The sequence below is a fragment of the Tupaia chinensis genome, unplaced genomic scaffold (assembly GCF_000334495.1).
Source record: "Tupaia chinensis unplaced genomic scaffold, TupChi_1.0 Scaffold144318_1, whole genome shotgun sequence".
NCBI classification, from domain to species: domain Eukaryota; kingdom Metazoa; phylum Chordata; class Mammalia; order Scandentia; family Tupaiidae; genus Tupaia; species Tupaia belangeri.
Genome location: NW_006204176.1, coordinates 468,843 through 482,511, shown reverse-complemented (window position 1 = coordinate 482,511; position 13,669 = coordinate 468,843). Strand labels below are relative to the sequence as shown.

Genomic DNA, 13,669 nt, shown 5'->3' with positions numbered 1-13,669 from the left:
ACTCTTTCCTTAAATTTAATACACCAAGGTGTTGCTCATCCTAAAATTATCGGTGGACTCTTACCTGGGCAAGGCCTAATATTGCACATGATTACTTCCACAGCATTCCCATCGCATGGCCGCCCACCATGCTGAGCTAGTGGATTACTGCAAGTTCTGGTCCTGGTTCGGTTGCCACGTCCACAGCTCCTTGTACATTCTTCCCAAGGACTCCATTCTGACCAGCTCCCATCCACTGCGTGAAGGTGAACCATTACACTGTCAGGTATATTTCAACGAATAGTACCAACGCTAGAAGGAGACCCATGGCAAGTAGTTCAGGGAGCCAGATCCCACATGGCCAACTACAGTCAGGGTCCAGGACCCAGTGGCTTGAAAAACAAGCAAGCTATAGGGTGTGTGTGTCCCAAATCCTGACAGGATGGAAAAATGGAGGAGAAGGAATTATGGCATGACCACAGTCCATTGAGGGGGATATTTTCTACTTCTCTTTTCTGTCTTTCTATGGTGAGTACATGTGCTCTCTGGCTGTATATATATATACAAACATATATGTATATTTATGTGTGTGTGTGTGTATACATACATATATACACACACACATAAAATATATAATATATATTTAATATTAACACACACACACACACACACACACACATATATACACATACACATATACATAAAGAAGAATGCTAACTGGGGCTGGCAGGTGGCATAATGGTTAGGAGCACTGGATTCCCACATGGCTGACCATGGTTCACGTCCCCGACTTAGAAGCTTGCTTTCTTGCTTTCTTTCTCTCTCTCTCTTTCTATGTCTCACTCTGGTCAAACTGAAAGTAACAATAACGATAAATAAAATAAAGGAACTAATTCTTTAAAAGAATAAATAAAGAAGAGTACTAATTAACCGAGGATATAGGTAGAGAACAAAAATGAACATCTACTAAACACATGCCCACCAGCTGAATGCAGAGGGGTACCTGGACACAGCTTGTTCTGACAGTTTCTCATCTCTGAATCTGACCCTTGGCAAGACCTCCCACCATTGGCCGGCAGGGGACTATTGCATAGACGACTCCTCTTCTGGATCCCTCTTCCACAGGTGACACTGCAGGACCTCCATGCTGACCACTGAGAAAATCCACCGTGAACTGCGAATAAAACGTCATACTTTTTAAAAGAAAACATTGTCAGTCAGATTCCATTGAAGACATGCACTGGGTGTAGAGATGACCAGTAATTACTGAGAAACAGCTGACAGAGGCTCTCCTTTAAAGCAAATTTAAATCTAAGGGTAAGAGAAGAACTTCCCTTAACTCAAGTGCCTTTTCAGACCCAATCCTGACTCACTGGCCACAGCTCCCGAAAAATGAGAGACCAGGAAGTTTCTGTACTATTTATCTCTTGGATATAAATCATTCTTTAAAGCAAAATACATACATTGATTTCTGAGAATAAATTTGACTTAGTTTTGAATCAAAATTTTCATTTGGGATTTTGAATGATTAAGTCAGTATTTCAAAGCTCTAACTGTACTGTCAAAGTCCCTTCAGCCTGTACAGTGATGTGATTTTGTTCTGTCTCCATCATCTAGAAGAATCTTAGGTTAGAGACCTGGATTAAGATGCTTAATTTTTATGATACAGCGGCTCAGCTGCAGTGGAGTGAGCTACTAAAATACTGTGCTCTATAGGCTGGGACCACATTGGAGGTCATGGTTCAATTCCTAGTCCAACCCATAGGCTGGGTGCAACGGTTTGTGCCTGTAATCCCAGTGACTAGGGACCGAGGAAGAATTGTGGGCTGGAGGCTGACTTGGGTAAAAAAGAAGATCTTATGTAAAAAAAATAGTAATAATAACAATAACACTTTTTATGATTTAGGTTGTCCCATGAATAGCCCTCGGACCACACGTACCCTGGACTATGAGCGGCACTCTGACAAGGACAGAACCCATCAAGTTCCGAGCAACACATTCGTAATCAGAGGTGTCTTCTTTCTGAGCGGCAGCAATATACAGTGAGTTGTTGGGCAGCACTCGGACTCGCTCATCCCAGGGGATGGAGTGCCCTTGACGGGACCAGGCAATGGTCGGACGCGGTTCTCCAGTTGCCTGACAATTCAATGTGACTTTGCTACCAGCATGGGTGACAGTTTCCACGGGTTCAAGAGTGATAATAGGAGGACCTGCAGGAAAAAGCACAATGAGTTTGACACTCTTGGCAAGTCCCAGATAATGTGTGGTTCTTATAAATGCCCAATAACATCCTATCTGCTGTATATAGTAAACTCATTCTAGAAACTTCCAGGGCCGCTGCTTTTATTTCTCCCCTAGCATTCAGATTACATTATATGGGGTCATCAGAAAAGTCATGATGCGGTTTTCTATGCTAAAATAAGTCATGACTTTTTCGATGACCCAGTATACTTAATCAACTGTAGCTGAATAAATACCTCATAATTATCAGCCAATACTAAATGACAACATAATGACTAAATAAGCATGTGTTCAAATTAGTATGGTCAAAGACTATGCTAAATAGACTCACAGTTAATTTAGATGTCATATTGGAATATGTCTAGTTGTACATAGACGATAAATTAATATACATGATAAAATTTTACATGTGCATCTTTAAGGTCAAATTAATTCAGTAAGTCATATCATTATCCATTAAATACAAGTGTTTTATCAAAACGAAAATAATGTTTCTGATACTTTAATCTTAAACCAAATTATATTTTTGGTTTTTTTTTATATGTCTCTTTTATTAAAGTGAATTCATTGTCAGTGCATATAGTCGAGCTAATATAATGTGGCCTTCTTAAACTAGGTCAGCAGAATATTCTAGGAGAAGTGAATCAGGTGGTACCTTACCTACATACACTTAACAGCGAGGAGGGACAGGGACCAGCAGGTGGTGTTACGGTTACCTCACTGGACTCCTACATAGTCGGCCATAGTTTGGGTCTCAGACTGGCACCTTAAAACTTGTGCCAGGTGCATGCCCAAAATCCCGAGAGGAGAATGGAGGAGAAGGGATTGCAGCATGGCCATCCCCCCATGGGGTGATTTTTTGCTTTCTGTCTCTCTGGCGAGCGCATGCGCCATCTTTAAGGTCAAATTAATTCAGTAAGTCATATCATTATCCATTAAATACAAGTGTTTTATCAAAACGAAAATAATGTTTCTGATACTTTAATCTTAAACCAAATTATATTTTTGGTTTTTTTTTATATGTCTCTTTTATTAAAGTGAATTCATTGTCAGTGCATATAGTCGAGCTAATATAATGTGGCCTTCTTAAACTAGGTCAGCAGAATATTCTAGGAGAAGTGAATCAGGTGGTACCTTACCTACATACACTTAACAGCGAGGAGGGACAGGGACCAGCAGGTGGTGTTACGGTTACCTCACTGGACTCCTACATAGTCGGCCATAGTTTGGGTCTCAGACTGGCACCTTAAAACTTGTGCCAGGTGCATGCCCAAAATCCCGAGAGGAGAATGGAGGAGAAGGGATTGCAGCATGGCCATCCCCCCATGGGGTGATTTTTTGCTTTCTGTCTCTCTGGCGAGCGCATGCGCCCTATAGCAAAAATCTCTTAAAGAAAAAAGACAGGAGGGAGGGCATAGGAGTAACATTTATTTTGAAAATGTGGCCTATCATGTTGTCTGCCTGTCCAATCATCTATCATGTGGCCATACTACATTTCTGGAAAGATCTACAGTAAAGAAACATCTAAGCAGGGCTGGACACATACTAGGTGTTCTTTTTACGCTCAGTAAATAGATGTTTTTTTCAGTCTTACTTGACTGTAAAATCCTATTTTTTTCCTAATCACATCCCACAAAATTATCATTAGACAGATATATACTTGAATAAAATAGTACCTGACCTGTCTATTCAATCTATCACTTACTCAGGTTTTGCAGAACTGGAGTTTGGCACATAGCTGTTAGGAAATACTAGTGCAGAATATCACTCAATAGTGAATTAAAAAATGTCAATTCATCCTGTTAAATACTGAGCCTATTCTCAAAACTCATGGGCATGATTGTATTTTCAACCCCATGACTTGGTCTTGGGGCCAGCCCTGGAAGTGGTCTGTAGACTCTCTAGTGGGCCATTGGAGCACTTCACGTTTCCTAACTACAGAAGATCTTCCCATGGCTGTTGCTGCGGGGCTTCATGATAAGCAGGAGGGTTCTACCCACAACACAGACTGACTTCACAGAAGATGGAGAGCAACTGACCTGGACCACATCTGAGCTCATTGACATTAGCCTTTACTTTTAATACATATTTTTAACGTGTCATAAAACGACATGTTTATAAGCATGTTCTCAGAACAGTGGTAAATTACAAGAAAAGTATTTCACTGAATATGGAAACTCCACGGAATATGCCGCCGATCATTTACATCTTGCCTATGTTAGATCAAGTATGTACTTTTGAACCTTTGCAAAAGTACATCGGTTTTATTTTGGAAGATGATTGCTCCATCAGCAGCAAACTAAATTAGACGCACCCTGAGCGCTATTACTAATAGCTGGATAACAAGGTTTCAGTCAACAGTGGATAGCTTATACCATGGTGACCCCCAAGATGATAATGGAACTGAAGAATTCCTATCACCTAGCAATGTCCAAATATAATGGCGATGTTTGAGGTGATATGGTGTAAACGGACCTACTGCATTGCTAGTCACGTACAAGTACCGCACCTACAATTATGTGTAGTATAAACACTTCACAATGATAGTAAACCACTATGTTACTGGCTTATGTTACTATATGGTATTTTTAATCATCATTTTAGAGTTCACTCCCTCCACTTATAAAAAACAAAATTTACTCTAAACAGGATGCGTGCTAAGTCGGCAGCAGCTGCATGTATCTTGTGCTGTCCATGACGCTTTTTTTGAAGCTAACCTAGAAACTTTGTTTATTCATGAACATAATTTTAAAACAATTCCCTTTTACAGACACACTAGCAATCATGGGATTTCGCTTGGCTATTTGACATATACCCGTACTAAACGCTAATCACGACTCTTAACCGCATCATTTTCTTTTGGACTTAAATTAATCATGGGTTATTTTGTTCATCATGGCTCTTCCACTGTGACAAGACTGGAGGGGAAGACAGTGATATTGATGATGCTGACCCTGTGTAGACCTATACCATGTGTGCATTTATGTCTTACTTTTAAACAAAAATGTTCAAAAAGTAAAAACAAAATGTTTTAAAAATAGAAAAAAACTTAATTGAATAAAGACATAAAGAAAGAAAATATTTTTGTGCAGCTATACAATGTTTATTTCTTTATTTTTTTGCCATAAGGTGTGTGCTGGAGAGAGACAGAGAGACAGAGAGACAGGGAATGTGAGAAATCATCTCCCTGGGGGATGGTCAATGCAGCAATCCCTTGATCTCTATTCTCCTCTCTGGGTATTGGGCATGCATATACACATGCCCAGCATGATTTTCAGGCTGCAGGGTCTGGGACTCAAACCCTGGGTGGCCATGTGGGAGCCTAGTACCTTAACCGCCATGCTACCTACTGGCCCTGATATGTTTTGTGTTTTAAGCTTAGTGTTACTATAAAAGAGTCAAAAAGTTAAAGAAAATAAGGTTCACAAGGCAAAATAGTTACAGTAAACAGATGTTCATTTGTTATTGAAGGAAAAGTCTTTTATACATTTAGAGTAGCCTAAGTGTACAGTATTTATAAAGCCTACAGTAGTGTACGGTAATGTCATAGGCCTTCAACAATTGTTCACTGCTCACTAGCCAATCCACCTAGAGCACCTTGCAGTCTTACAAGCTCCATTCACAGTAAGAGTCTTACGCAAGTATACTACTTCTTTTAGGCTTTTATACCATATCCTTACTCTCCCTTTTCTGTTTAGGTATGTTCCCATACACGACTATGACTGTGCCGTGACTGCTTAGAGTTCAGTCCACGTGTCAGGCTGTACAGACCCATAGCCTGGCAGCCACAGGCCAGGCCATCCCCCTTTGGTGTATAGAGGGCTACGGTGCCCAGGTTTGCATAAACACACTCACACTTCCACCAGGGCAAAATGGCCTGACAATGCATTGCGCTGAACATATCTGGTGGGTGAGTGACATATGCCTGTACTTGCCATAAAATGAAAGAAAATGGACATTCTTTATTGGACAACATTTTTTCAGTGGAGTGTCTACTGCGGGCCGACGGGGCAGCTTACTTTGCAGGGTCAGACTCATGCTGCGCTCCACCACGCCAGCTTCGTTGGTAGCGACGCACGTGTAGTCACCGGCATCTTCATTCTACGGATCAAAATGTATTTTCATAAAAATACGAGCCTACAGAGAAGGACGAATTGCTTTTATTCGTAGTGATGAGAGTTTATTTGAAATTTCAGTTTTGACAAGACATCATAATGGAAATATAAAAACCTACGTATCTAACTCATAAATAACGGAGGAGGAGAAGGGAAGCAGTAAAGAAACGCCAAGCCTAAAGTTTTACACAACAGCCTCTCACTGATCTCCAGGAATTGGTAGGAAACCAAAGGAAAAATAACATTATTTTGCATTCATCTTTCTGAAATGATATTACTAACAAAAAACACCTGTGCTATTTTAATGAATATCTTACAAAGCATTAAAATATCAAGACAAAAGAATAAATATCAAGTCCTTGTAAAAGATTATTTATTCCATGAGTCAAATAGGCAGAGAGACAGACAGGGGCACAGTGCCCTCAACAGTCTCAGTGACACAGTCTAATCCCCTCCCTCACTTCGGCCAGCCCAGATCATGGACATGTATGTACCTGGAATATTCAGGAAGGTCTCTGGACACTATCCTATAAATTTCCCACGTGTGTCTACCTCATGAGATCATTGCCTTTTACCTCTGTACCACTGTCTGTCACCCTCAAGTCCTTTCTGATAGGAGTTCTTAAAAAATACATTAAGCCGAGCCTCTGCCCAGAGAGTGAAATTTAGGAAAGTGAAAAACTAATCCACTTGTAATCACACATCACAGAATGTTAGGCATACATTTATACAGATACGGTAATGAAAAGTACATACACAAATTTGGACTATAGTGACTAGATCTGCAGATTTCTATAAAGGTCTTGTGAATGTGGGCATTCCGATTCATTAAGGCAAAGCGTGAGCTAATTACAGGGACTGCTTTGCAGGAAGTAGAGGAAAGTGAGAGGAGGAAGATGTTGATTGAGATGTTTAACTTGAGGTTTCAATCCATTATCTACATAGAAGTTTTTAGTAGGCAGCTAGAAATGGAAGTTTTTGGTTTGGGGATAGATGTTTAGAAATCTGAAGTCATCTGGTGAAAAAAATGTGTAATAACATTGGTATAAGCTAAAGTAACAAGGACTTCAGAAATATATAGATTTGGCTGTGGAGTCAGAAGGCGCAGTGGTAAAACGGGACCCTCTGTGAGGTGGACGTATACAGGGAAGTTCCGGGTTCAGGTCTAGAGACTTCTCTGAGTGTTCTGTGACGTTATTTCTGTGCTGAGCTACTGTAATACGAGTGTAAGTCTTCTTCCCATTATTTTTCTATTTTTCCTCTGTACAGATATTACTATTTCTTTTGCAAAGTTTATTTATTTATTTCTTCTGGGAGTAGAAGACACTGAGAGAAAGAGAAACAAAGAAACAGCACTCCCAGCAGGGTCTTGATGTTGTGATCCACCCTTAGCTTCAGTCAGCTGCTTGTACTTATTTGAAAGGGTAGAAAATCACAATAGCAACCATTGTTTCAGTGTTTTGACAGAGCACACTGGGTTGGGTATTAGGATGTAAACAAGAATGTAAAAAAAAAAAAGTTTTTCATCTGTGGCACTTTTTATTTATTTTAGTTTTCTTTCAAGAGAGTGAAAGACAGTGAGAGAAAGAGAGTGAGAGCGAGAGAGAGAGAGAGAGAGAAGGAGAGACAAACACCCTCAACACTGTGGTCCCTGTCCTAGCTCCCCCAGCCAGCCAAGACCATGGTACACATGCCTGTCAGACCAGGGAACCAAACCCATGACCTTCCGTATGGAACCACCATTGCTAGAGCCTGTGCTATGCTGTACCTCTGGCTAGCCCTCCTCTGTGGCACTCTCAGAGGGCTCCAGGTGTGTGGGTTCAAGAGCACCCACATTGTAGTTGACTTACTACGGTGCCATAGATGGCCAGGGAGCCGTTGCCCAGCTGCTGGATCCTGTGGCTGATTTCAATATCCACCCCCTTTCTGCTCCACTGGATGGTTGGGGCAGGGTCTCCTTTCACCTCACAATCCAGGATTGCATTACCTCCAAGTGGTTCGATCCAGTTAGAAGGATAATCACCTTTGAAGACCGGAGGTTCTGGGAAATAATGGAACACAGGTATAAAAGAGCGGTTAGCACTGATTTTCTCTCTCTCTTTCTCTCTCTCTCTCTTTCTCTCTCTCTTTTTAGAGAGATTTTTGCTATGGGGTGTGTGCATTTGTCAGAGAGACACTCGAAAGCGAGGAATCACTTCCCCCCTGCCCCCAGGGAAGATGGCCACGCTGCAATCCCTTCTCCTCCATTCTCCTCTCAGGATTTTGGGCATGCGCACACACCCCCATGCCTGGTGTGATTTTAAAGCCTCTGGATCCAAGACTTGAACTGCAGCGAGCTATGTGGGAGTCCAGCAACATAACCATTATGGCATCTGCTGGTCCCCAACTCTCATTTTTATGATGTTTTTGCTGTGCAGTGTGTGTACTAGCCAGAGAGAGAGACCGAGAGAGAGAGAGAGAGAGAGAGAGAGAAGGAAAGTGAGAAATCACCCCCCAGAAAGGATGGCCATGCAGCAATCCCTTCTCTCGCACCCTCCCCTGGGAATTTTGGGCATGAACACCCATGCTCACATATTGTCTAAGCCACTGGGTCCGGGACTTGAACTGGGCAGCGGGCCTTGTGGAACTCAGCTGCCTTCAACACTACACCACCTGGCTGGTGTAGCACTGATCATTCTTTGTGACTTTTGATTTGTTTAGAAAGATAATATGCAAAAGGGAGGGACTAGCCACTTTACAACTTCATAAATTTCTTCAAATTTGACAGCTCACGCTAAATCATCAGGTCATCTTGTCAATTTCAGTCCTCTGAGGGGATGATCCCACTTTGTGCCAGCTGAATGCTTTTCTTACTTCCTACCCACTTTTACTGAGATGACTGCTCACAGTGTTTTCTCAGGAGTTTTGACATTTGTCAAACAGAGCTACATGGAGGAAAAGACTAAAGATAAACTGTAGTACTAGAGAATAAGGAAACAACACTCAGACCAACCATTCCCTATAAATAAATGATACAAGTTTATAATGGAGCACTTTTGCCTACCTTTCACATAAACAAATCCAATTGCCTTCACAAAACCAACACTGTTCTCTGCAGTGCACACGTAAGTACCCGAATCCTCTTTTGAAACTCTTTCAATAACAAGTTCACTGTGTCCATTGACACCATCAAAGTGAGCTGAAGGAAACAAGTTAGAAAACAACACAAATGCCTCTTAGTGACCTAGGAAAAGTTTTAAAACAACTCAGTATTTTGCAGCTTAGATTTATGAGTTGATCAGCGGTTGAACCAAAGAGATCTCCTCATGACTTTGGAAAAGAGAGAATTTTCCGCCGAGCTCTTCCTCTGAGCTATTGACTATATCTTCAGACGCGTGTTTGAAGAATGAAAAACAGCAGAAGGAACAGGAAAAGAGAATGAAAACAAACATCTTTAAAAAATTATTTTAGATTTCAAGTACACCTTTCATCTCAACATGTTGCTTAAAGCTGGCTCAGAGTCCTTCCGGGATTCAAAACTCTTTCATTCAGAAATATGACATTTTCCATTTCATGTTTCTCACCACCACTCTTCCTCCCAAACAATTTACATCAAGAACATGAAAACCTTTTGAGTTATAATTCAACTGACTTGGCAGGTCAAAGGAGAAGCCATAAAAACATATGCTAGTTAGGTAATAACAACATGATCAAATCTGTAATAACTTAAACTTCTCCATAATTCATAAGTGGTGATGATATAAATATTTACAAAGAGTTTTAACATTTGGAAGAGAAGATAAGGTAAATATGCTGATCTTAGAACAATCAATACTGAATAAGATTCCTTTAAAAGACTTTTTTTAATGTTTGATTTATTCTTTTATTAGTGAGAGAAAGTCCGTGTGTGCATATGAGAGAGAGAATGAGAGAGAAAGTCACCCTCTGAAGGATGTGGTCACGCTGCAGTCCCCCTTCCTTCAGCGCTGGGCATATTTCAGGTTAATGAAGTTGAGGATTCGAACTGTGGTTGGCCATGTGGCTTCTGGCCGTGCAGTTCAGTTCATTACCAACTGAGCCACAAAGGCTGGGCCATCCCATATGGGTTTCTGACTAAATCAGCTGATGTCAAATTATAAGTATGTATACACCCTTCTAACTCTTTTTAACATTTTCATACCGCTGACTATTAGGGAAAGGTTAAGCTTTAACCATTTAAATAGCTAGAGTAGTACCATACCTTGAGAAAATGGAACTGATTAGATTTTTAGACTTTGCTTTTCCTTAGTAAGGTGTATTATTTTTCTTATTTATTTACATTTTTTGGAGAGGTTTTTGCCATAGGGCACGTGCACCTGCCAGACAGACAGAGAGAGACAGAGAGACAGAAAGCGAGAAATCACCCCCCAGGGGGGATGGCCATGCCGCAATCCCTTCTCCTCTGTTCCCCTCTTGGGATCTTGGGCACGCACGCACACGCGCCTGGCATGAGTTTAAGCCACTGAGTCTGGGACGCAAACCGCGGTTGACTACATGGGAGTCCAGCGACATAGCCATTACGCTAACTGCTGGTCCCAGGAGTATTATTTTTATTATTGAGGCAATATAGTTGATGAATTTTAATCATTAACATAAATTTTATAACAGAAAAATAACTTCAAACTCACAGTTTATTAGTACTTTTCTAGCAATCATTTTAGTAAATGTCAATAGAGCAATACTTTAAAATTAACTTTTGGGATAGAGCAACTTCTCATCACTGATGACATCTTTATGCTGACATTGAAGTCTAACAAATGAGCTGATATCTGTTCTTCCAGAGATGAGTCCTCCTGGGTTCCAAGAACTACCTTCACATGTCAACGACACAGAGACTAGAAATTTTCTATATAAACTGACCTACACTATAATAAGGTGGATTCATACAATGAGATGCTGAGTTCTCCACAAAGGGAGCTGTGAATCTTTAGAAATGACAGGATACAGTTAGGTGCCTATGCAAGGGGATATTCAAAAAGTTCCTGGAGAGCAAGCATTATTTGAAAAAGTATGCATCAGTTTCACATTTTTTTCTGTACCAAAATAAACGTATCCTTTAATTTCATTTTTCCGTGAACTTTTTGAAGTTCCCTTGTATCTCTTTTCATCAAGGAGAAGAATTATTTTTAGGCAAAAAAAAAAAAAAAGAAAAAAAGAATACAACCCACAATATATGATTCTATGGCCAACTTATCCTTTCAAAATATTGAAAGGGTTCTATATACTGGGTAGAGGTAAAATCCCAACAGAAGCACCTATTTTATAGAATTAAAAGCAATTCATTCTTCATTTATAACTTTTCCATCGATTCCTACAGCTCGAGGAAACAGAGATGGTTTCGAGTTGGTCTAGAGTTCTACCTGGGCGCATTTATTCACTTAGGGAGGCACCAACCTGGGATAATATTGTTATTGAAGGTCCATGTTAATTTGGGCAATGGAATACCAGTTGCTCTGCAGCTCAATCGTAGCTGCTCTCCTGTGTTTAATGACACATCTCCAGGAAGTTCCATGAAAGTGGGGAGGACGTGGACAGTCAGTCGGACAGCGTGTGTATCTTCACCTGCAGCATTTGTAGCCACACAGGTATAGATGCCTGAATCCTCTGGCTAAAAAAAAAAAAAAGAAAGAAAAAAGATATAGTGCTTACAATTTCAATCTTAATAGAATGCATTAAACAGCATAGCTTGGCCCCCAAAACAGCACTATTATCTAAAAACAATTTAAACTCCATCTTTTACTCTAAACCATCAGGGTAGCTTTTGCATAATGTGAGAATGTAGTGAAGTTTAAACATAAGCCCAAACTTTACATAACTACAGCACTCATTTTATTGTAATAGGATTTCAGGAAAAAAATGTATTTATGTATTTAAAGCTTATCTATTTAATTCTTCTATGAGTGAGAGAGAGAGAGAGAGAGAGAATCCCCAACAAGGTCTTGATGCCATGATCACTCCCAGCCTTCAGCAAGCTGCAGACCATGGGCAAGTGTGTGCCTGGTATACTCAGAGGTCTTCAGACTTGAACTAGGAGCCTCCCCATGTGGGCTTGACTCATAGAGCATCATTTTCACCTCTGTACCACTGTCTGGACCCAGGTTTCAGAAAACGTTAGATTCTAGAGTTTACTAAACATCAAGTGTACTGCTGTTCTGCAAGGTACTAAGAAAGAACGAATAATCCCAAAGGCTGACGGTAATAACTTGACAGCTTGGTTGGCTTTCGGGGCACCAAAGATCACCAAAATTATCAGAGGAAACAGCCAGAGTAAAGGCCACATTACCTGCAGTCTTGGAGTTCACCTGCTGAATCCAATGGCCAGCTCCCCTTACTCACCTTGATGAATGGGCAAGAGTGGACATGTGATGACTCTCTTCTCATTGAAATCTTGTCCTCACTTGACTTCCAGGACACCACATTGTCCTAGGTCCCTCTCACCTCCTCTTTGTTCCCCTCAACATTAACATCTCAATGTTGGGGTGTGAAAGGGCTCAGTCTTTGGTCCTCATTTCTCCTCTATCTGGAGTTCATGCTTTGGGGAGCTCACACAGGGTTGTTGCTTTAGATACTATCTCGACACTGCTGACTACGAGTATGTCAGGGTGCAGAGCTTTCTTACATCAAACTTCTCATTCCCACTCTTTGGTTGGATGTCTAACAAACATACCAAACTCATGCCCAACACAAGACTCCCAATTTCCCCTTAACCTTTCCCAGGCTACCTGTAGCCTTCACCATTTCTTTTAATGTATCTGAATTATTGTCCCATTAAATTTTTTAACTTTTTCATTCTTTTCACTTAATCCCTCAAGGTCTAGGATAATGAGTGAGTGAGGGGGCAAATCTAACATTTCTGAACACAGAGGTCATGCTCACTAGAAGTGTTTAGCAACTTAAACCAAACAACAACAACAAAGATGTATTTTTTTTAAATCAATTTTAAAACTCACATCTTAAAAATTTTAATATCTTTGAAATTGGGATACAATTTAAACATTGATGGTCTGCTATACTTTACTTGGCTGCATATTTCTTTTTTTGTGGTATGTGAAATATTGGTGTATCTTACACTTCACGGAGACTTAGATTTGAATACATACAATTTTAGTTGGTACATGTGACTGAGTTACAGCCAATGACAGCTTGTCACTAGGACTTCTAGCTGTTAATTCCAGGAGTCTGACTAAATGGCTATACTCTAAAGTGAATGTGATCAATCTTACCATTGTAATATGTTCAGATTTAATCCTAAGTTTATTATTACTATTATTATTTAGGTTTTTGCCCTAGGACATGTGTGCTCACTAGAGTGAGAC

At 40.4% G+C, this 13,669-nt stretch overlaps 1 protein-coding gene across 1 annotated transcript in view; it reads right to left on the bottom strand.

The window, feature by feature from the left end:
• The window catches only part of HMCN1 (hemicentin 1), a 402,083-nt gene that overhangs the window by 59,220 nt on the left and 329,194 nt on the right, over positions 1-13,669 (bottom strand). Inside the window, 7 exon segments of the mRNA XM_027767566.1 lie at positions 65-235; positions 983-1,153; positions 1,920-2,189; positions 6,240-6,321; positions 8,186-8,376; positions 9,379-9,513; positions 11,748-11,961. Of these exon segments, the coding sequence (XP_027623367.1) occupies positions 65-235; positions 983-1,153; positions 1,920-2,189; positions 6,240-6,321; positions 8,186-8,376; positions 9,379-9,513; positions 11,748-11,961 (1,234 nt within the window).